This window comes from Notolepis coatsorum (assembly GCF_963971535.1).
Source record: "Notolepis coatsorum genome assembly, chromosome: 4".
NCBI classification, from domain to species: Eukaryota; Metazoa; Chordata; class Actinopteri; order Aulopiformes; family Paralepididae; genus Notolepis; species Notolepis coatsorum.
In genome coordinates, this window is record NC_140168.1 from 9610565 (window position 1) to 9634156 (window position 23592).

General features: G+C 41.8%; 1 protein-coding gene across 1 annotated transcript; it reads left to right on the forward strand.

Annotated features, from left to right (window-relative positions):
• The first annotated feature begins 3827 nt into the window (after positions 1-3827).
• Positions 3828-18236, forward strand: LOC311227132 (caspase-8-like). Its single transcript, XM_084312674.1, has 7 exons — positions 3828-3913; positions 11336-11620; positions 12107-12201; positions 12593-12704; positions 13318-13445; positions 13806-14197; positions 16775-18236. The coding sequence occupies exons 2-7, from the start codon at positions 11338-11340 to the stop codon at positions 16908-16910; spliced, it is 1146 nt and encodes a 381-aa protein (XP_084168800.1). The 5' UTR covers positions 3828-3913; positions 11336-11337; the 3' UTR covers positions 16911-18236.
• Positions 18237-23592: the final 5356 nt, after the last annotated feature.

Here is a 23592-nt window from a genome sequence, read left to right on the forward strand (position 1 = left end):
CCAATGTTCTGGCAACAGGGAATTGCAGCCTTAGTTGCGTCAGAGATGATTTGTGAATTATGGTCAATAAATCTTTATTGCGCCTCAGAGATACAACGCTCAACGTGATGTGATGCAAAAGCTGCGTTTATGGAAATGTTCCCTCCCTGCCTGGACATATTTTACATATTATATGTATTATGGTACTGTACTGTACGTGATGACGCTTTTATCCATTCCATTTCCATGGCATGTCATAGTATCTGTTGCATGAAGGGGGTGGGTATAGCCATGTATACGTTTCAACACGCTACTACTACCATAGAGGCTAGAGTTGTGAATCGCGCGGAGCGGCAATTTCGTTTCCTTTTTTGCGTTCACAAGTTGCGGTGCCGAAAGCAATGAAGGAAACGTTTTTCGTAATTTGGATCTGAATGAATGAATGAATGAATGAATGAACACTTTATTAACAGATTGCAGAATGGGTACAATACAGTACAGCTCAATACACACAATTGTTAAGGAGATGCAGACCAGAGAAAGACTTTCGTCTTGTTTACATCAGGGTCCCCCATTTTCAATTAATCAGGACATATGACATACATGACATACAGATAGACAGTACTATACATCTATACATTTATGACATACCAGATTTGCAAATATAGTACTGTTTGTGATACAAAAATAGTCCAGAAAAGAGAGTATATACATTTGACGTAAAAACTGTACATTGGAGGAGGTTGGGTAGGTGGGGTGGGGTTGGGGGGGGGGGTTATCCTGTGTATTGATTGATTGATTGAAAAGTTTATTAACAGATTGCAGAATGGGTACAGTACAGTACAGCTCAATACATACAATTGTTAAGGGGATGCAGACCAGAGAAAGACTTTTGTCTTGTTTACATCAGGGTCCCCCATTTTCAATTCATCATAACATATATGACATACATGACATACAGATAGACAGTACTATACATCTATACATTTATGACATACCAGATTTCCAAATACAGTACTGTTTGTGATACAAAAGTGTCCAGAAAAGGAGTGTATATAATTTGGCGTAGAAACTGTACATTGGAGGAGGTTGGATGGGTGGGGTGGCGTTGGGTGGGTTGGGTGAGGGCTGTACATTGGAGGTGGGGGGGGGGGGGTTGAGTAGGGGACACACACACATTTTACACTGTACATTGGAATACTGACAAAGCCTTACTTGGTAATTTACTGTACAACTAGGTTAGGACATTTGTAGGAGGGGCGGTGATTGAAATCTGCACAAAACCGAAAGTATAAAGATGCTGAATACTCTGACTTGAAACAAGGACAAGTACATAGAACAAGTGAGGTAAGTTCCATTATTGTGTCGTTCATGTAGTAGGTTAAAGCTTTTACAGTAACCTTTAAATGGCTTTATTTAAAATGTATTTTAAATAGCCCTAAATCCAAAATGATAGCCTACTGTAATCCGAGGCGACGACGTGTCTTATGAGAAAATACTGTTTGTAAATCGAACATAACGTTTTAATGTAGAACGAACTTCTTGGAAGAAAAACAATGTTCTTGCAACAGAGTTCATGTTGGAAAGAGTCTGATCATATGAGCTAAAAACTGAAGTATGTTATTTTGTTGCAAGACATTGTCGGCTGTCCTAGAATACTTCCTTCCTATTATGTCATAATGTGTGTCGATTTTATAATAACCGTATCCGCACATTACGACTTTTAATCTGTAGAACGAGCTTCTTAGAAGAAAACCAATGTTCTGGCAACAGGGAATTGCAGCCTTAGTTGCGTCAGAGATGATTTGTGAATTATGGTCAAATGTCAAGTTAGACCGCGCTCTCAAGATACGACACTGGGTGCTGAAATCCCATTAAGTATTATATAAAAGAAGCAGTGAAGCCAGACCAGCACTCTCAGGTTCAAAATTTAATGGCAGCCTGAAACAAACATGTTTCGGAAATATGTATTCCTTCTTCAGTGTTATAGCTTGCAATGGACTTGCAGTCAAGATAATGGTTATATACACACACGTGGTTAATTACACACAGGTGGTTAATGATTTGGCAGGAAATGACATCACAGCGCAGGTGTGCCTGAGTCTATTGGTCCTCAATGACAAAAGAAAAGACCTATCAAAATAGAGTCTGTTAGTAAATACAAATTATACAAATATACCATGTATAAAAGACATATAAAAAGACATAAAAAACACAAAAGCAAAAGCAAAAATTGCATTACATTACCATACCAGAAACTTGCTATGTAACATGCCCATAGTTTATAGGGCTAATTTAGCCCCTATACTTTTTTCTTTTTTCTTTTAAGCATCAAAGGATAAACATACCTCTTGGAGGAAACAACCACTTGGATTAAACCATATAGATAAAAGGTACTTAAAGGAAACAGGTTAAAACGTTCTCTTCATTCATTCCTCTAGGTTCTATGCAATCAAACAGGTGGATATAATAACATTCCCGTTGTAACAGTAACTTATGTCTGTCTCCCCCTCTCGCGGGCCTGTGGACTAACTCAAGTCCCATATATCTGAGATCGTTAACGGTATGTTTACACCTGGAAAAGTGTCTAGCTACTGACGACTTTATATCTGAATTTCTCACTGAACACTTATGTTCACTGATTCTTGTTTTAAAGGCTCTGGTTGTCTTCCCCACATAAGAAAAATCACACGGGCATTTTAGTAGATACACCAGATTGGCTGAATTACACGTGATACGCCCTTTAACAGGTATTTTTTTGTTCGTTTTCGGGTGCGTGTAAAATTTCTCTTTGATCATGCCTTGACACTGTACACAGGCTTGACATGGAAAATTTCCATCAGGGATATTAGACAAAAAATGTGTAGGTTTCCTTACGGGCAAGTCGGTTTTAACTAATAGGTTGGATAAATTCGCTTGTCTTTTATAAAAGTAATTAGGCGAATGTTGAAACGCTGTCCCTATTATTGGATCCGACTGTAGAATATGCCAATATTTATTGACAATGCTCCGTATGCCTTTCGTAATGGGGCTAAAAGTGGACACGAAAGATACTTTGTCTGTGTTTTCTTTTTTCTTTTTGGGGATAAACAACGAGGCCCTATCAACATTCGCCTAATTACTTTTATAAAAGACAAGCGAATTTATCCAACCTATTAGTTAAAACCGACTTGCCCGTAAGGAAACCTACACATTTTTTGTCTAATATCCCTGATGGAAATTTTCCATGTCAAGCCTGTGTACAGTGTCAAGGCATGATCAAAGAGAAATTTTACACGCACCCGAAAACGAACAAAAAAATACCTGTTAAAGGGCGTATCACGTGTAATTCAGCCAATCTGGTGTATCTACTAAAATGCCCGTGTGATTTTTCTTATGTGGGGAAGACAACCAGAGCCTTTAAAACAAGAATCAGTGAACATAAGTGTTCAGTGAGAAATTCAGATATAAAGTCGTCAGTAGCTAGACACTTTTCCAGGTGTAAACATACCGTTAACGATCTCAGATATATGGGACTTGAGTTAGTCCACAGGCCCGCGAGAGGGGGAGACAGACATAAGTTACTGTTACAACGGGAATGTTATTATATCCACCTGTTTGATTGCATAGAACCTAGAGGAATGAATGAAGAGAACGTTTTAACCTGTTTCCTTTAAGTACCTTTTATCTATATGGTTTAATCCAAGTGGTTGTTTCCTCCAAGAGGTATGTTTATCCTTTGATGCTTAAAAGAAAAAAGAAAAAAGTATAGGGGCTGAATTATGGTCAATAAATCTTTATTGCGCCTCAGACAAAGCCTTACTTGGTAATTTACTGTACAACTAGGTTAGGACATTTGTAGGAGGGGCGGTGATTGAAATCTGCACAAAACCGAAAGTATACAGATGCTGAATACTCTGACTTGAAACAAGGACAAGTACATAGAACACATGAGGTAAGTTCCATTATTGTGTCGTTCATGTAGTAGGTTAAAGCTTTTACAGTAACCTTTAAATGGCTTTATTTAAAATGTATTTTAAATAGCCCTAAATCCAAAATGATAGCCTACTGTAATCCGAGGCGACGACGTGTCTTATGAGAAAATACTGTTTGTAAATCGAACATAACGTTTTAATGTAGAACGAACTTCTTGGAAGAAAAACAATGTTCTTGCAACAGAGTTCATGTTGGAAAGAGTCTGATCATATGAGCTAAAAACTGAAGTATGTTATTTTGTTGCAAGACATTGTCGGCTGTCCTAGAATACTTCCTTCCTATTATGTCATAATGTGTGTCGATTTTATAATAACCGTATCCGCACATTACGACTTTTAATCTGTAGAACGAGCTTCTTAGAAGAAAACCAATGTTCTGGCAACAGGGAATTGCAGCCTTAGTTGCGTCAGAGATGATTTGTGAATTATGGTCAATAAATCTTTATTGCGCCTCAGAGATACAACGCTCAACGTGATGTGATGCAAAAGCTGCGTTTATGGAAATGTTCCCTCCCTGCCTGGACATATTTTACATATTATATGTATTATGGTACTGTACTGTACGTGATGACGCTTTTATCCATTCCATTTCCATGGCATGTCATAGTATCTGTTGCATGAAGGGGGTGGGTATAGCCATGTATACGTTTCAACACGCTACTACTACCATAGAGGCTAGAGTTGTGAATCGCGCGGAGCGGCAATTTCGTTTCCTTTTTTGCGTTCACAAGTTGCGCAATGAAGGAAACGTTTTTCGTAATTTGGATCTGAATGAATGAATGAATGAACACTTTATTTAACAGATTGCAGAATGGGTACAATACGGATCTAGTCGGGCCACGTAGCATTATGTCGACAAAATAGAATAGAATAAACAAGTCTAAAACAAAGAATTTTAAACGAAGTTTAGCCTATTAAATCATTTTATAAGCGTTTGTTTATGGTCTGTGTGAGAACTGAGAAGCTCATCTGCAGAACAACAGCCAGCCCAGCTTTCTCTGTCCCCACGCTGGCGGTATATAAAGCAGACAGAGATAATAAATACTATGGTTCCCAAAGTCGGGGTCGCGACCCAAAGGTGGGCCGCGAGCAGCCACGGGAGGGCCGCGAGATGATTAAAAAAAGAAAAAGAAATACTTTTTTTTTTCTTTTTTCTTTTTATGCCACTGAACTTCAGGCCAGGACAGTGTTTCTAGTTGTATTCTAAAATTCTATTCTATTGTATTCTAAAATGTGACTATATGGTTTTATATTAACTTAATAAATAAACAAAAACGAAAAATATACTTACTTCAACGAACATTTCAAACTAAATAACAGATTATGTACATAAAACGCTGAAAACAACCGAAGCAACAATAGTATTTTAATGCGGCTATTATTATTATCATTATTATTTTGCAACAAGTTAGCCCTCTCATAAATAGCACATATAAACGAATAACTAACTTGAACTAACTTAATAGGATTGAAGTGATATTTGGCAAATCGGTCACCTGGCAAAAAAAAAAAAAAAAAAAAGCCTGACGATGTGCATTGGGCCGCGGCTCTCTGACGCCTTATTTTCTGGGTCCCAGCCTGAAAAGTTTGGGAACCCCACTAGAGTAAGAAAAGGGCAGTTTACTCACCTATTTCAATGGCATACGACGAGCCTTGCGTTGTGCAAAATCCTCGACAATGTCTTTAATGTCCAACTCCCGGGCTCTGGTGTTTTCAATGGACAGGATTGCAAGCCCACTCAGTCTCTCCTGACCCATGGCGCTCCGCAGGTAGGTCTTAATACGTTTTAACTTGGAGAAGGATCGCTCGGCTGTCGCCACAGTCACAGGTAACGTCAGGAATAATAATATAATTAGGTGGGGGGATTGATTGATTGATTGATTGAAATGTTTATTAACATATTGCAGAATGGGTACAATACAGTACAGCTCAATACACACAATTGTTAAGGGGATGCAGACCAGAGAAAGATTAAGATTAAGATTTGTTTATTAAGGACAATGCAAATTAATGAACATCATTTACATGAGTGTATGCATAACATCACAGCATGACAAGGACGTAAATATGCCGGGAATAGCACAGGGCTCATTTCCACCCGTAGTCCTAACATAAAACAAACACAAAACGGACCTTACAACGTTCATTCATAAAAACTGACATCACTGACATGACCACGCACACTCGCATGACATTCAGTCAGTACAACATCACTAACATCCCTAATGAGTGCATATTTGGCTGTCTAACAGCCATTTCCTGAGTTGGCCCCTAAAGAAAGACTTTCGTCTTGTTTACATCAGGGTCCCCCATTTTCAATTCATCATAACATATTATGACATACATGACATACAGATAGACAGTACTGCTACATCTCTACATTTATGACATACCAGATTTACAAATACAGTACTGTTTGTGATACAAAAAGAGTCTAAAAAAGAGAGTATATTTGATGAAGAAACTGTACATTGGAGGAGGTTGGGTAGGTGGGGTGGAGGGGGGGTGGGGAAACTGTACATTGGAGGTGGTTGGGTGGGGGGGGGGGGGGGTAACTGTACATTGGATAATCGACGATCCCTTACTTGGTCCCAAGAAGAGGGTCTCGTGTATTATTGGGTTAGGACATTTACTGTATATTGGAGGGGGTTGGGTTAGGACATTTACAGGGGCCAGTTTCGAATTGCAGTCTCCCGTAGGTGCTCTTTGAGAGTGGTTTTGAAAGTGGGTAGTGATTCACATTCCTTTACAGCTGTGGGTAGGGCGTTCCACATTGATGTGGCATAATTGCGAAAGGTGTTTAGTCCCTTGTTTGAGCCGAATCTGGGTTTAATTAACATGATTTGTGGTGCTCCCTCTGGTGTTGTGGTCGTATTCACTGACCTTTGGGAAGTATTTTGACATGTACTGTACATGGGTACCTTAGTCGTGTAGTGTATCTTGTAGACCAGGCCCATTGCAAGTTGCTGTACTCTGTCGTCTACTCTAAGCCATCCTAGGTTGTCAAAATGGGCAGGGGTGAGGTGGGTTTTAGGAGTAAGGTCAAGTAGTCTGACCAGTTTGTTTTGTGATGTTTGTAATCTTGTTTTTAGTGCATTTGAGGTGCTTTGGTACCATGAGTAAAACATTTAACATAGTTGTTAAGTTATTTAAAAAGAAAACAGGTGGACAGGAATTCAACAGGGTGGAAAGGACCCTAGGGTGGAATCACCAACAATGATATATTATACACTCCATATATAGTAACAACAGGAAAATATACCAATTTAAATTAAAAAGGAAGCAAGGTGCAGTCCATTTGGACAAAACAGTAACAAAAAATAATCAAAAAAACAAAAACAACGGGATCAGTAGTTTAAAAGAAAAGAGTCAGGGGGGGGAGGGGGTGGGCTACTTTGGAGCAGCGCCATGTTGCACGAAGGAAAGTTTGAACAGGTGTGTTTTTAGGTGTGTTTTGAAGAGGTTGATGGTCTCGGAGCCTTAGGTCGCTTTCACATATAGTTTTGGTGGACTCGGTGCGGTTCTGGTGGTGAAGTTGCAACATTGTTGCATTCTTCATTTGGTTCGTCTGCGTTCACATAGCAATTTGTGAGGCGCACTGAACTTTCTGAACAATGTCACGCGGTCGAAAAGGGCGCGTCTATTGGACAGTGGAAATGTGTGTGTGTGGCTGCGAGCCTGTGTGTGCGCGCGCGCGCGTGTGTGTCTGTGTGTGGACTGCGAGCCCTCCAGATCAGCGGAGGCGAGTTTTGACGTGGCATTGATCCATTGTTCTATTGAAGCCCATTACCACCATCCTCTCGCTAAACAACTTGTACACCACGTTGTTTTTATGAGTGCCCACAAGTAGCTGTTTTATTTGGTCTTCTGCCCATATGTGTACAGTGTGCTTGTTTTGCAGTGAATGCCATTTGCCTCTGTAATAATATAATAAGCCGCGTTTTTTCTTCCTTCTTCCCAAGATGCACAGTTAGATAGATAGATAGATAGATAGATAGATAGATAGATAGATATATAGATAGATAGATAGATAGATAGATAGATAGATAGATAGATAGATAGATAGATAGATAGATAGATAGATAGATAGATAGATAGATAGATAGATAGATAGATAGATAGATAGATAGATAGATAGATAGATAGATAGATAGATAGATAGATGGATAGATGGATGGATGGATGGATGGATGGATGGATGGATGGATGGATGGATGGATGGATGGATGGATGGATGGATGGATGGATGGATGGATGGATGGATAGATAGATAGGTAGATAGATAGATAGATAGATAGATAGATAGATAGATAGATAGATAGATAGATAGATCATATCTATCTATACTGGGCGAACAGGGAGCTGAGGGAGAAACCTGCGGACAATGAATGCCTTATTCATGTTGACTTCAGTAAGAATTATGGCTGCAAGTACACTAATGAGGTTCAGTCTGTCCACTTTGGGGGATCCCATCAGCAAGCCACCCTCCACACTGGTGCTCTGTACACATCCTCCCAGTCCCCTCTGAGCATTTGTTCCATCTCCCCTTCTCTGAGGCACGACCCATCGGCCATCTGGGCCCACCTGTACCAGGTGCTGGATTTGACCTTTTGTTTAGTGCTTGAGGCTCTTCAATCAGGCGCAACCTGACTGTCAACATACCAGCTGAGATCTCTGCGAGGCCAGAAGGATTTGTTGACACCATTTCAATGCCGTAGACTAGAGGAAAACAACATCCAGGTGAACTGCATGGTATCAACAAATTCTTCTGGCCTTGGCCTCGCAGAGATCTCAGCTGGTATGTTGACAGTCAGCTTTGTCAGGTTTGGGTCGAGATGAGGGGAGATTACAGGTTTGATCATATTTACAATAACCCTTTTGAAACACTTCATGACCACACTTGTTAATGTAATGGGCCTAAAGTCCTTGTTGTCAACTGGAATAGGAATGATAGACTTTTTCCACAGCTCAGGGTCTGTGTAACTCTCAATAGAACTTTGGAAGATGGGGCACCAAGCCTCCGTTAGCTCGGCTGCACACTGCTTAAGCAGGAAGGAGGGCAAGCCGTCTGGGCCCACAGATCTATTGCTCCCTGCCTTTGTGAAAACTGACTGTACCTGTTTTGGGTAAATTTTCACACAATCAACAGAGACAAATTGAGGAGGGTCAAGCGCCATGAAAGGAGAAGTGTTCTGTGCATCAAATCTTAAAAATAAGTCATTACGTTTATTAGCTCTGTTCTCGTCATTTAAGGTAATTAGCTGCTTTTTGTTAGAGTTCATGTTCGTTATTTTCTTCATAGAGTCCCACAGAGTTTTGTTGTCCATAGATCTGAAGCTCTGTTCAGCTTTAGCTCTGTTTTTCCCTGGCATTTCTTAGCTGCAGGTTGATCTCTTTCTGTGCTGCAGCTGCATCTGCCCTGTCCTTGGTGATGTGGGCCCACTTCTTATTGTTTATACAGGCCTCAACCTCTTTGGTGATGTGGGCCCACTTCTTATTGTTTATACAGGCCTCAACCTCTTTGGTGATGTGGGCCCACTTCTTATTGTTTATACAGGCCTCAACCTCTTTGGTGATGTGGGCCCACTTCTTATTGTTTATACAGGCCTCAACCTCTTTGGTGATGTGGGCCCACTTCTTATTGTTTATACAGGCCTCAACCTCTTTGGTGATGTGGGCCCACTTTTTATTGTTTATACAGGCCTCAACCTCTTTGGTGATGTGGGCCCACTTCTTATTGTTTATACAGGCCTCAACCTCTTTGGTGATGTGGGCCCACTTCTTATTGTTTATACAGGCCTCAACCTCTTTGGTGATGTGGGCCCACTTCTTATTGTTTATACAGGCCTCAACCTCTTTGGTGATGTGGGCCCACTTCTTATTGTTTATACAGGCCTCAACCTCTTTGGTGATGTGGGCCCACTTCTTATTGTTTATACAGGCCTCAACCTCTTTGGTGATGTGGGCCCACTTTTTATTGTTTATACAGGCCTTGACCTCTTTGGTGATGTGCGGCTTATTGTTGCATGGGAAAGTGAACAATCACCTTTTGTGGGACCACATTGTCAATGCAGAATCTGATGTAGTCAGTTGTAGATTCCTTCGCCACATCTAGCTCCTGATTGTGGAAAATGCTCTAATCCATGGAAGCAAAACAGCCTCTCAAAGTCTCTATACTGTCCTTAGTCCACTGCAACACAGTCTTTTCCTGGGGCTTACTGTATTTCAGCGCTGTTTTGTAAGTGGGCAAGAGATTGACTGTAAAGTCCAATGCATACGCCGGGCGATTTTTGCCAGGCGACCGATTTTTTAAGACAGGCGACTGACAGAATTGTATCGCTTCCATTGTTATGAATGAGAGAACCCACACAGCAGCAGATTTTCGAGCGACGATCGCGCAGCAACTTCTGTCACCTGGCTAAATATCGCCTCAATCCAATTTTTTTTAGGCAGACACGACTTCTACTGGTGTATCATTTGTAAAATAAATAAATGTATCAATACATTCATTGATCAATAACCTACGTATTATTACCATATTACTTGTTAATTATTATCATTCAAATAAGCTTTGTTCTTATTTGACACAAATTATCAAACCAAGATGAATTTCCCTATATTGGGATTGAAGTGTAAACCTAACTTTCACCAATCTTCACTTAAAAATAATAATAATAAAAAAAATATATATATATATATAAAAGGTTACTTAATCAAACAAAGATGAATGTCCCTATTGGGATTAATAGTGCAATAACTTGCTTTTTCACCAAATTTCACTTAAAACAAATAAAAGGTGCCTCTTGATCATCAAACAGGAATGAATTTCCCTATTGCGATTAATAAAGTGCAAATCTAACTTTCACCAAACATCACTTTTTGTAAAATAAAAGGTGACAAAAAAAATCGTTTTGAAAATCGTTTTCTTTTGGAAGATCGTCCTAAATCATTCATTTGAATCGCCCAGCCCTACTATACTACTACTATTACTACTACTACTATACTACTACTATACTACTACTACTACTACTACTACTACTACTACTACTACTACTACTACTACTACTACTACTACTACTACTACTACTATTACTACTACTACTTCTATTACTATTGCTACTACTACTACTACTACTACTACTACTACTACTACTACTACTACTACTACTACTACTACTACTGCTGCTGCTACTACTACTACTACTACTACTACTACTACTACTACTACTACTACTACTACTACTACTACTACTACTACTACTACTACTACTACTACTACTACTACTATTACTGCTACTACTATTACTACTACTATTATTATTACTACTACTAATACTATTACTATACTATTACAACTTCTTCTCATGTCTTTCTGTTTGCAGTGATGGAGAGGAACGTGAAAACCCTGTTGAAGAGAATTCTGGGTCAACTGAAGGCTGATCAACTAAATGAGTTTATATGGAACCTGACTAACCCTGGTGAAGATGGCCTTCTTCCAGACATATCACGTGGTGATCTGCCACAGAAGTCCCCAACGCAAGATGTTGTGGACAAGATAGTGGAGACCCATGAAGATGATGCTGTCATTATTGTCTGTAGAATTCTGAGGGTGATGCAACAAAACAAACTGGCCACAGATTTGGAGACTCTTCTTGGTCTCAAAATAGGTACAGCAGTGATGCATGATACATATTCATTCTTAGCCTACAATAATTAATCTGGAGTAGAAATGTATGAATTTAGAGGTTTAATGTGGAGTAGAGATGTATGAATTTAGATGTTTAATCTGGAGTAGAGATTTCTGGGTCAACTGAAGCCTGATCGAATTTATATGGTACCTGACTAAAGAGGGCACAGATGGCCTTTCAGACATACCACCTGGTGATCTGCCATGTGGTTCCTCAAAGCTACATGTTGTGGACATGATAGTGGCGCACTGGCGACCCATGCAGATGATGCCAGCCATCATTATCACCTGTAGAAATCTGAGGGAGATGAGCCTAATCAAACTGGCCTTAAATTAGGAGAAAGCAGGCATCATAATAGGTACAGCAGCGATGCATGATACATATTCATGGAAAAATAGAAGACATCGTACAGTCAAGTGTTCCTGTTGCTCTTTTGATTTTTTTTTTAATATTTTTCCATTACAGCAGCTCCAGCTCCACCCCAAGCTGCCTTCCCAGCTTCAGCTCCACCCCAAGTTGACGTTGAACATGATGTTGGAAGTAATGCCATTGCAGAAAGGGTACGCAAAGCTTTTCCTTTGTAACAAAGTATATCTGTTGCTAAATAGAGATACTCCAGGTTAGGGTTGGACGGTATGGTCTTAAATGTATATCACCGTATAATTTGAAGCATAGACGGTAACGGTATATATCACGGTATATTCATTTATCTTAAAATGTCTATATAAATGCTTCTGAAGGGGTAAAACACTGGCAGCTATTACTGTACTCTTGTATTACTAGGACATATTTCACATAGTACAGCGGTATTTAAGAACATTTATTGTGCAAAACTGCAATAGAAATTCGTGAATTCATTAACAAATCGATTGATTTGAAATCAATTACAAAGTTGTCATTGGAGCAAATTGTGTTTTCTTTTTTTTTGTATACGTGTACACTTTCCTGCAGACGGAGTGCTACACACTGACCCATAATCCTCGTGGGTTATGTTTAATCATCAACAACGAGCATTTTGCGGGGAATGAGCTGAAGAATCGACCAGGAACTCGGGAGGACGAGAGTAAGTACCACTGTATTTGATTAGCTCAGGGCCAGATGCCACTCTGATCCGGTGTGTGTGTCTCTCTCTCTCTCTCTCTCTCTCTCTCTCTACAGCTAGGGCTGAGCCCGAACATTCGGACCTTCGTTCGTTACGTTGTCATTCGAATTCTAAATCAACATTCAAATTTTTTATTAAGAAATATTATTATTATTTTATCTTTTAATAATTTTTTTCATGTGTCTATTCATTCTGTTTAAACCAATGGGGTTTTTCTTCACAGTTGCAGATAAAGATTAGGCTACACTAATATTATAGTATTAAAACTGATGAGTTATATTCATTAAAGAAAGTTGATTTAATAAAAAAAATATATATACTAATTTAATCAGATTAATCACTTTATTCAAATTGAGGATTTAGTTTGAGGATATTTATATATATATTTTTTTATTATTAAAAACGAAGGTTCGAACGTCCGTTCGAAAAACCCTGACGAAGTTCGCAGCCCAAAAACGGGCTTCGGGGAAACAGCCCTATCTACAGCTAGAGTCGATGTAGTTCTCTCTGTTCAGAGTTGGCATTAATCATCTTTGATATGCTATTCAAAGTTCTCTCCGTCCATCTCTCACAGAGGCTCTGCGTAGCGTCTTCTCCAGGCTCGGCTTCGAGGTGAAAGTGCATAAAGATATGACCGCGAACGAAACACGGAAAGTCCTGGAGTCTCTGGGAAAAGAGGATTTCAGGATGGCAGACGCCTTGGTGAGTGACATGACATTACAGTTTATCCAAATGTACATAATCTCTAGCGATATGCAATCCCCGTTCTTTCAGACGGCTCGACTGAAGTCATGACCCATTCGACCTCTTAATACCCACCCACTACCGTCTGACACTGTGATTGTTATTTTGTATATTGTTATTTTGTATATTGTTGTTATTTTGTATATTGTACAGTATTGTAACATTGTTTTATTGTATAGTATTTTATGTTTCACTTTTATTACTTGTGTGATTTTATATTTGCTTCCACTACTGCACCTTAAGTTTTGAGTCCCAAATCTCGTTGTATGCCAATATAATGACAATAAAGGCATATAATCGAATCTAATCGGACCTCAGGTGGTGTGCGTGCTGTCCCACGGAGATATGGGGTGCGTGTTCGGGACCGACGGGCAGGAGGTGTCTCTCCGCGAATTAACCCAGCCCTTCACGGGCGGGCACACCCCCACCCTGGCGGGGAAAACCCTGGCGGGGAAACCCAAGCTCTTCTTCATCCAGGCGTGCCAGGGCAGGGCTTACCAGCGGGGCGTGTTGCCCTGCCCCTCGACACCGAGGGAGGGAGAGGGGGGCAAGCGGAGCAGCTGGCAGGAGGACGCCAGCTCGGTCCCCCGGGCCGCTGACGTCCTGGTGGGCATGGCGACGGTGGAGGAGTGCAAGTCGTTCCGCAACACTAGCACGGGTTCCATCTACATCCAGGAGCTGTGTCGGCAGCTGGAGAGGGCTGCGGATAGGTGAGAGGCGGGAGGGGCTCCAGAGACCAACGCACGTGATGTGAACCATAGACGTATATAAAGGCTAGATGACTCACCCGCGCTGCTGGCCAATGGAGACCGACGTTGCCACATGGCGGCCATCTTGCCACAGGCAGCACGCCCACTCATAACATGAATGTCTATGGTGCCTGTACTATTGAAATAACCATAGCTTGCTCAACTTTCAACCGATTTTCAAAACGGTTTGGTTTGTTATAAACGCCAGAGATGTAGTTATCATATTGCATTACTTATAATGGACTTTCATATGAAAATAATTTCAACATGTCCAAGCGTCCTGAATCATAGCCACGTAAATAATGTTTGTAATAAACCAAACCGTTTGTACATCGGTTGAAAATTGAGCACGCTATGGTTATTTCAATAGTACATGCACCATAGACATTCATGTTATGAGTGGGCGTGCTGCCTGTGGCAAGGTGAACTACGCTGGAGACTCCGCCTTGCACCATCTAGTTATATATATCTAGGATGTGAACAGCTCGGCTTAAAACTCACACGTCACAGAGGGTTAAAGGGGAATACCGCCCAATTTAATTCACAGATTCCCAGGGCCTTAAACGGTGTAATACAAAACAAAACAAAAAAAGTGAAAGCTCAAACAGGGTATCTGCAGGGTATTAAAATGTCTTAAATTCATAATTCTCTATTTAAGGCCTTAAAAGGTTTTAAAAAGTCTTACATTTAATTTGCATGGGATATATATTGAATATATTAAATGTTTTTGTATTCAAGGCGTTGTTTCTTGCAGGGCTACCAGGAGCTTGGTGCGTCTGGCAAGAGCTTATATGGAACGCGCAAGAATTTTGCGCAAGTGCAGCCGCCAGTTTGCATGGATAAAAATGGACTCCAATCTTACATTTAAAAAAAACAAATCAAATCGGTAGTAAACAACGCAAAGTTTCACTTATCAAACTTCCGTCACATCAGAAACTCTCGGTCAACAAAAGCAGCAGCACTGTATTTTAATGCCATTATTATGTCACATTTAACATACTGTGGGGCGGCGTGGCTCAGGGGTAGAGCGGGGCGTCCAATGATCGAAGGGTTGGTGGTTCGAATCCCGCTCAAGCCCATGTCCATCCCATTGCCGTTGTGTCCTTGGGCAAGACACTTAACCTACTTGCCTCGTATGAATGTGTATGCATGTGAATGAATGTTGGTGGTGGTCGGAGGGGCCGTAGGCGTTGATTATTCGCCACGCTTCCGTGAGTCTGCCTCAGGGCAGCTCTGGCTGCAATTGTAGCTTACCACCACCGGTATGACTGTGTATGAACGAATAATGGACTCTGTGAAGCGCTCTGAGTCAGAGCAACAGTCAGTCAGAGAAGAGCGCTATATAAATCCAATCCATTATTACTGTCTGACTAGCTGGACACAAGCCTCCTGTACAACACTACGATCTGAAAAGGTAGTTTACCATCAGGCTGTGAAAGTTCTGGACAGGAAAACAAACAGCCACCACCATTGTCATAGCATAGCAAACCAGAACCTACTGAGCTGGGACAATCTCGTCAAATTCAAAGATGCCTGCCTTACCTATAAAATCCTACATGGCTTGGCTCCTCCCCCCCTCTGTACTTTCATAAAACAGAAAGCATCTGCTGACAGATATACCAGGTCTGTAGTCAGAGGGGACTGTGTAGTCCCAAACAGGAGGTCTGCTTTTAGTCAGGCAGCCTTTTCCATGAGAGCAGCCCACACCTGGGAACAGTCTGCCAATACGGCTCAGGGAGTATCAAAGTTACATTTCATTTCAAACTAACTTAAAATCATGGTTGAGAGATGGTCATGTGTGCGACCATTTTAACTGAGGGGTTGTGATGTATTGTAATGTATTTTAATGTATTTATTTGTATGTATTTTAGTGTATTGTAACCTATACTGATTCCTACTGTGTTTTAATTATTGTACTATGTCTTAATTATTGTAGTGCTCATGTCACCTGCCCCAGAGACTACAGTTGAAAATTAGCCAAGCTGGCTAAACTGGCATATTTACAGTCAAATGTTCCTTAATATGCACTGTCTCTGTATTTTAAACCAATAAATACAAGTTCAGTGTCGCTATGTGTTTTTTATTAAAATATTTTGCTAGTATGGTCGTGAAATTGGTATAAAATTGCTATTAAAAAGGTCTTTAAAAGTCTTAAATTGTACTTGTTGAAACCTGCAGATACCCTTAAAACCCACTCACAAATACTGCCCAATTTAATTAAGTAATTATGATTCCCAGGGCCTTAAACGGTCTAATACAAAACAAAGTGAAAGCTCAAACATTTAATTAAGACCTTTCACATCCTGATGTCTTTCATTACAGTGCCAGCAGTTCTTAATCGGAAAATGTACTCTTATTAAATAATATATATTTAATAAGAGTATATATAATAGTATATAAATTCCTTCTCAGTGGGGCTGTACGGGGGACGTGACATCTCATGCAGGACAGGCCGAAGCACGTAGCGATGGCAAACTGTTTAAGCTGAAACACAATACCTTTCCTTTCTGTAATGTTTACCTACTGTCTTCTGTGCAGCAAGGAGGACATTCTCACAGTCCTGACGCGTGTGAACCGGGAGGTCAGCAGAGGAGAGTACAAGGAGGAGAGGCACAAGCAAATGCCAGAGCCAAAATACACGCTCACCAAGAAACTCATCCTCACCTTCGTCTGAGAAGGCTGTGACCAAGTTGGAAAACGTGCCAAATCTGGGAATTGACTGAGATATCCCATAATAACGACTTCTCAAGTCATGTGTATTATGTATGTGGACATTTGAACCCTTGCATTGAAGAACCATATGAATCCCGTCTTGCCATGTTTTGGACAGCCCATGTATTAGCAAGTTGATCCATATCGCTTGCAGTGTGAAATGTGAATGCGATGCATCAGAAGAAAGTACTCGATTTCTACTGCCTTTGATAATAAAGTTTTAAAACATTGTTCCTCCTTATATGGTTCTTAGTCCGAAATACTAATTTGATCTTGAGAATAATGTGCTATTATATGCATGCTGTATGCTAAGTTTGAATGTTTATTGTTGGTGGTGTGTTGTCAAAGAAAGTTTGTTGAATGTGATCTGCCGTTTAAGTTTTGTTTTGTTTGTCACATATAATATTGATATTGAAGTGAAGATATAATGTTTGTAATGTTTGTGCTGGAGCCACTTGATCCAGAACAGCAACTCCGGTCAGAGAGCAGAGCGGACACAGAGACAGAACAGTCCTTTGTATTTTAATGTTGTTCAAGAGGCTTGAGCGATTGAGTGAGTGAATCTAGCAGAGAATGAGTGAGTGCACATTGTTAGCATTGTGATAATGCTGAATAGCATCCTTTCAGTTTTGTGCATTCTGAATACCAGCATGTTATACTTACCTCTGCTAATTACTTGTTCTGTTATTGGGTTGCAGGAAACCACTCAATCATTCTGATCCTCATTCAAATACAAAGGACTATTCTCGGCCTGTGTCCGCTCTGCTCTCTGACCGCAGTTGCCGTTCTGGATAAAGTGGCTCCAGCAAAAAAACATTACAAACATTATATCTTCAATACCTCATATGATAATTGCCTAAGTAATTTTTCCAAGATGTTTGGAAAAGAAGAAAAAACACATTTTCCAGCAAATGTGTAAAGAGTTTTTCATTTATATTTTTATATAAGTGAACTTATATTTAATAAGTGCCACAAGGTGTATCAACAAGTTTGCAAAAAATACAGTAAAAAGAATAAAGTCCAAACACTATACAATATATAAACTAAAGTACAACCTAAAGGACAAATGAAGTACAAAATGCAAACGTTAGGTAGGGAGGGATGTAGTGCAAATATTTTTGTAATGGAGAGATTGGTGTATGGTGTATATATATTTTGAACTCTTGCACTGTTTGTATTTCATGTGTTTTGGATAGACTACAGATGGAAATGAGCTTCTGCTAAATCTGGTGCAAACATATTTTCATGTAACAATGATTAATGTAAATGCACATTGTCTATAAAAAAGATGGTGTAGTGTTAAAGAGTTTGATCTTGCGTTCATTCACTGGTGGTGTTGGATTGATTGATTGATTGATTGATTGATTGATGAATGAATTAAAACTTTATTTAACAGATTGCAGAATGGGTATACAATACAGTACGGCTCAATACACACAATTGTTAAGGGGATGCAGACCAGAGAAAGACGTTTGCCTTGTTTACATCAGGGTCCCCCATTTTCAATTCATAGTGACATTTATGACATACACAACATACATGACATCATGATATTCATGGCATAGTACACTCATTTGAGTAGTGGAAAAGGGGTAGGATTAAAAAAGTGTATACTTCTTCTTACTCCTTTTCGAACATGTAGATTGAGTTGTGTTTTGCTTTTGTTATTGTTTGTTTGTATTCATTGCATGTTCGAAATAAAGATTTCAAATAAAAAATAAATAAATAGGGACATACATGACATACAGTGATACAGGTATATAGTACTGTTACATTTGTGACATATACGATATGCAAATATACAGTACTGATATTATAGATTACATTAATTGGAAACTTTTCAACATGCTGCCTGCTGTTGAAACAGCTTTGGTTTCTTGTCAAGCTGTGCTTAATTTAACACAGGAAACCCAGAATGCCACACCTCTCTCGCTGTATTACCACATCTCGAGATAAAGCTGGGAACGAGGTTATTACCACACTGAATGAATGAATGAATGAAAACTTTATTTAACAGATTGCAGAATGGGTACAATACAGTACGGCTCAATACATACAATTGTTAAGGGGATGCAGACCTGAGAAAGACGTTTGTCTTGTTTCCATCAGGGTCCCCCATTTTCAATTCATATAGACATATATGACATACATGACATACAGATAGTCAGTACTGCTACATCTATACATTTATGACATACCAGATTTGCAAATACAGTACTGTTTGTGATACAGAAGGAGTCAAGAAAAGGGAGTATATACATTTGACGTAGAAACTGTACATTGGAGGTTGGGTGGGGGGGGTTGGGTACATTGGGATATTGACAACCATACTGGGTAATTTACATTGGAGGTGGTTGGGGGGGGGGGGGGGGGCGGGGGGCACACTGTATAAACAAGTAACACTGTACATTGAGGGGGGGGGGGGAGGAGACACTGTACAAACAAACACAATTGTACATTGAACTATTGACAAAACCATACTAGGTAAATGACTGTACATTGGAGGGGGTTGGAATGATTGGGTTATTACTCGGTAGTTACTCGCGCACTAGTCACACACACACACTGTATGGAAGGCATGGGCAGAATCCACTGGTCTCCATGTTGGCTCCCCGGGCTCCACCCTGGTCTCCATGTTGGCTCCCCGGGCTCCACCCTGTAACTCACGCACAAAGTTCCAGGAAATGTTCGCAACAAGCCTGACATCTGGCCGCTGCTGCATCTGCTAGTGCTACACAGAACATAATAAGGAGCGGCTTGGTTTAACGTCGGACAAGAAGAAAGGACGGGGCGGTCTGAATGAATGAATGAATGAAAACTTTATTTAACAGATTGCAGAATGGGTACAATACAGTACGGCTCAATACATACAGGGGATGCAGACCTGAGAAAGACGTTTGTCTTGTTTCCATCAGGGTCCCCCATTTTCAATTCATATAGAGGATGAGGTTTTCGGAGGAGATGGTGGGAGGCTCAGTGTTGCAGTGCTGGTATAACTCGGTATAACGGCGTTATACCTCACTCACTGAGGCTGAAGTACGCGCAATCGCTTTTTACATGGCATTATCCAACCGGACTCCCGGAGAAGCATGCAGCTGCAGAGCCGCAGAGCCAGCGGCGCTCTCTGGGCCGCGCGCTGACGGCCGCGCTGTGAGGCAATAGTATCCAGCTGCAGGACGAGAGCAGCCAAAAAAAACTGTGCATGCGCGCGCACGCGCGCACGTGCACGCGCGTGGAGCGTTTGACCTACTGTCAATTTGCCACTGCAACACTGGGGAGGGGGGATGTAAGGGGGTGATAGCTGGGGTACCGGTTGAGGTTAGCGTGGAGCAGCTGGTGGAAGGGCTAGGGAAGGACGGGCGTAATGGCATAGTTAAGGGCAGTGTGCGATCCATATCAGGATCTTTGGGGGAGCGGGGGGGGGGGGGGGGGTTGGTCAGGCGCAAAAAAAAATCTCAAAGCGCTTCCCTAAGTCTCGCAACTGCCGTGAGAGAGAGAGAGAGAGAGAGAGAGAGAGAGACGCCCGCGGAGAGAGAGAGAGAGAGAGAGAGAGAGAGAGAGGGGGGGGGGGGGGAGAGAGAGAGACGCCCGCGAGAGAGAGAGAGAGAGACGCCCGCGGAAAGAGAGAGAGAGCCTGCTTGCCTCAACGACTACCGCCCTGTAGCTCTCACCTCCATAGCCATGAAGTGCTTTGAGAAGCTAGTAAAGGGCTACATCTGCTCCTCCCTCCCCATCAACATGGACCCCCTGCAATTTGCATACCGCCCCAACAGGTCCACGGAGGACGCCATATCCCATGTGCTGCACACAGCAGCATCACACCTGGACAAGAGGCAGGGGAACTATGTGAGAATGCTATTCATCGACTACAGCTCGGCATTCAATACCATAGTCCCCTCCATACTCATAGCCAAGCTCAGGGACCTGGGCTTGGGCTATGACCTCTGCCAGTGGGTCTTGGACTTCCTGACTGGCAGACCCCAGGTGGTGAGAGCAGGCAACTGCACCTCCTCATCCATCACCCTCAACATAGGGGCCCCCCAGGGCTGTGTTCTGAGTCCCCTCCTCTACTCCCTGTACACACACGACTGTGTGGCTCAGCGGAGTAGCAATACAATCGTCAAATTTGCTGACGACAGTGGTGGTGGGCCTGATCTCTGCCAACGACGAGAGGGCCTACCTGGAAGAGGTCAAGGTCCTGGCGGGATGGTGCCAGGAAAACAGCCTCTCCCTGAACGTCAGCAAAACAAAGGAGATGATTGTGGACTTCAGGAGGTCGGGGGTCAAGGACTACAGCCCCCTCAGCATCGACGGGGCACCGGTTGAGAGAGTCAACAGCTTTAAGTACCTCGGAGCCTACATATCCGAGGACTTGACATGGACCACACACATTAACAGTGTTGTGAAGAAGGCACGACAACGCCTCTACTTCCTCAGGCGCCTAAGGAAGTTCCAAGTCAGCCAGAAGATCCTTAAGAACTTCTACTCATGTACAATAGAGAGCATCTTGACCGGCAACATCACCTCCTGGTTTGGGAATAGCACTGCACAAGACCAAAGCAGACTACAAAGAGTGACATGTTCAGCCGAACGCACAATTGGAGGGGGGCTCCCCACCCTCCAGAACATTTACTACAAGCGTTGCAAGGGCAAGGCTAAGAGAATCATTAAAGACTCCAGTCACCCGAACAACTGCCTCTTTGAACTGCTGCGGTCAGGCAAGCGATACAGGAGTCTCAAGGCGAGCACAGAAAGACTCAGAAGAAGCTTCTATCCCCAGGCCATCAGGCTGCTAAACGAACAATGAATGAACACTACACAACAACAACCACATAGCACACACATCCACACGCACACACTCACTTTAAACAAACACACTGTAGCACCCACTCCACACACTTATAGCACACACCCACTTTAAACAAACACACTGTAGCACCCACTCCCCACACTTTATATTTATGGATGAAGGATTGCACTACAACTCGTACACCTTACTGTAAATTGTACCTAAAATTGTACCTCATCCCATTTCTGCTTTGCACTAGATAGTACTGTACATTAGTACACTGCATAGTATTGTGTATTGTATATTATATGGTAACTCAGAACATTGTACATATGTCTATACCGAACACTGTGACCTCATTTTCTTCCTTTTCTTCTTCTAAATTCATGCTATATTATGTTATTATGTTATTTGATACTATCTTGTCTAGCACAGTCTCTGGAGCGTAACAGTAAGAAGCATTTTGTATGAAAGTATTCTGTACTTCTGTATGACAACTATTAAAGAACTTGAACTTGAACTTGAGAGACGCCCGCAAGAGAGAGAGAAAGAGAGAGAGAGTCCAGCTCACTGCACTGCCGCGGAGAGAGAGAGAGAGACTCCAGCTCACTGCCGCGGAGAGAATTACATTTGTTTTTCTTGCAGTTTTATTAAAAGTCACTCCTCATCTCCAGTAGTCAGTGTTGCAGTGCTGGTATCACTCGGTATAACGCCGTGATACCTCACTCACTGAGGCTGAAGTACGCGCAATCGCTTTTTACATGGCATTATCCAACCGGACTCCCGGAGAAGCATGCAGCTGCAGAGCCGCAGAGCCAGCGGCGCTCTCTGGGCCGCGCGCTGACGGCCGCGCTGTGAGGCAATAGTATCCAGCTGCAGGACGAGAGCAGCCAAAAAAACCTGTGCATGCGCGCGCACGCGCGCACACGCACGCGCGTGGAGCGTTTGACCTACTGTCAATTTGCCACTGCACCACTGCCAGTAGTAAAAAAAAATGCAACATTATCGCCACCGACCTGTCCTGATGGTCCGTCTGCCCAATTCTCAAAATCTGCATGTCACAGAAGTAGTCCCCGCAGCAAGTTGCTTCGTCTTCTTTGTAAAATCAAAATTGGTTAGAAAAACTTTCGACATTATCCTGGATGCGTCTATTTGTGCCTGCAGAGTGCAGACTGCAGTGCAGCGCCGCCACGCTCCGAATGGTGAACGCAAGAATAGCATGCATGTTCCATGCGTATTACGAGTAGGGTATATCTGCAGTGCCGCCCGCAACCTATTGTCTATTACGGTTAATTTTTTTCGGAAATCATTTATACATCAAAATAGCCTAATTTTATTATTATACACGATGATGACGATATAGAAAAGTACAGAAAAATTTGAAATGCATGGCAAAAGTAGCATTTATTTTCAGTAATTTAGAGACCCCCCAAAGATTCACAAATCATGTATTCAGGTGAGCTGATGTCTGATCTAAGGGAGCCATGGCTCACTGAGCTCCCCTCGTGGATCGCACCCTGGTTAAGGGTGCAGAAAGGATGAAGAGGGGAGCAGATAGGGTAGAGACGAAGACGGTAGTGATTAAGTTTGAGGGTAAGGTTGTTCCTAGTGTAGTGTTTGTAGGGTGTAGGTTGTTTAGGGTTAGGGAATTTGTTCAGAGTCCTCTTAGGTGTTATAGGTGTCAGGAATTTGGCCATGTAGCTGTTTCTTGTAAGAAGGGACAGAGGTGTGCTAGGTGTGGAGGGGAACATGAATATGGGAAGTGTGGAGAGGGAGTGAAGCTGAAGTGTTGTAGTTGTGGTGGGGAGCATAGTGTAGCGTTTAGGGGTTGTGAGGTGATGAGGAGGGAGGTTGA

Coding starts and splice junctions, on each gene's coding strand:
- LOC311227132 (XM_084312674.1), top strand. CDS start 11,338: ATGGAGAGGAACGTGAAAACCCTGTTGAAGAGAATTCTGGGTCAACTG. Junction 12,705..13,317: donor AGGAACTCGGGAGGACGAGA/GTAAGTACCACT, acceptor CATCTCTCACAG/AGGCTCTGCGTAGCGTCTTC. Junction 14,198..16,774: donor CTGGAGAGGGCTGCGGATAG/GTGAGAGGCGGG, acceptor TCTTCTGTGCAG/CAAGGAGGACATTCTCACAG.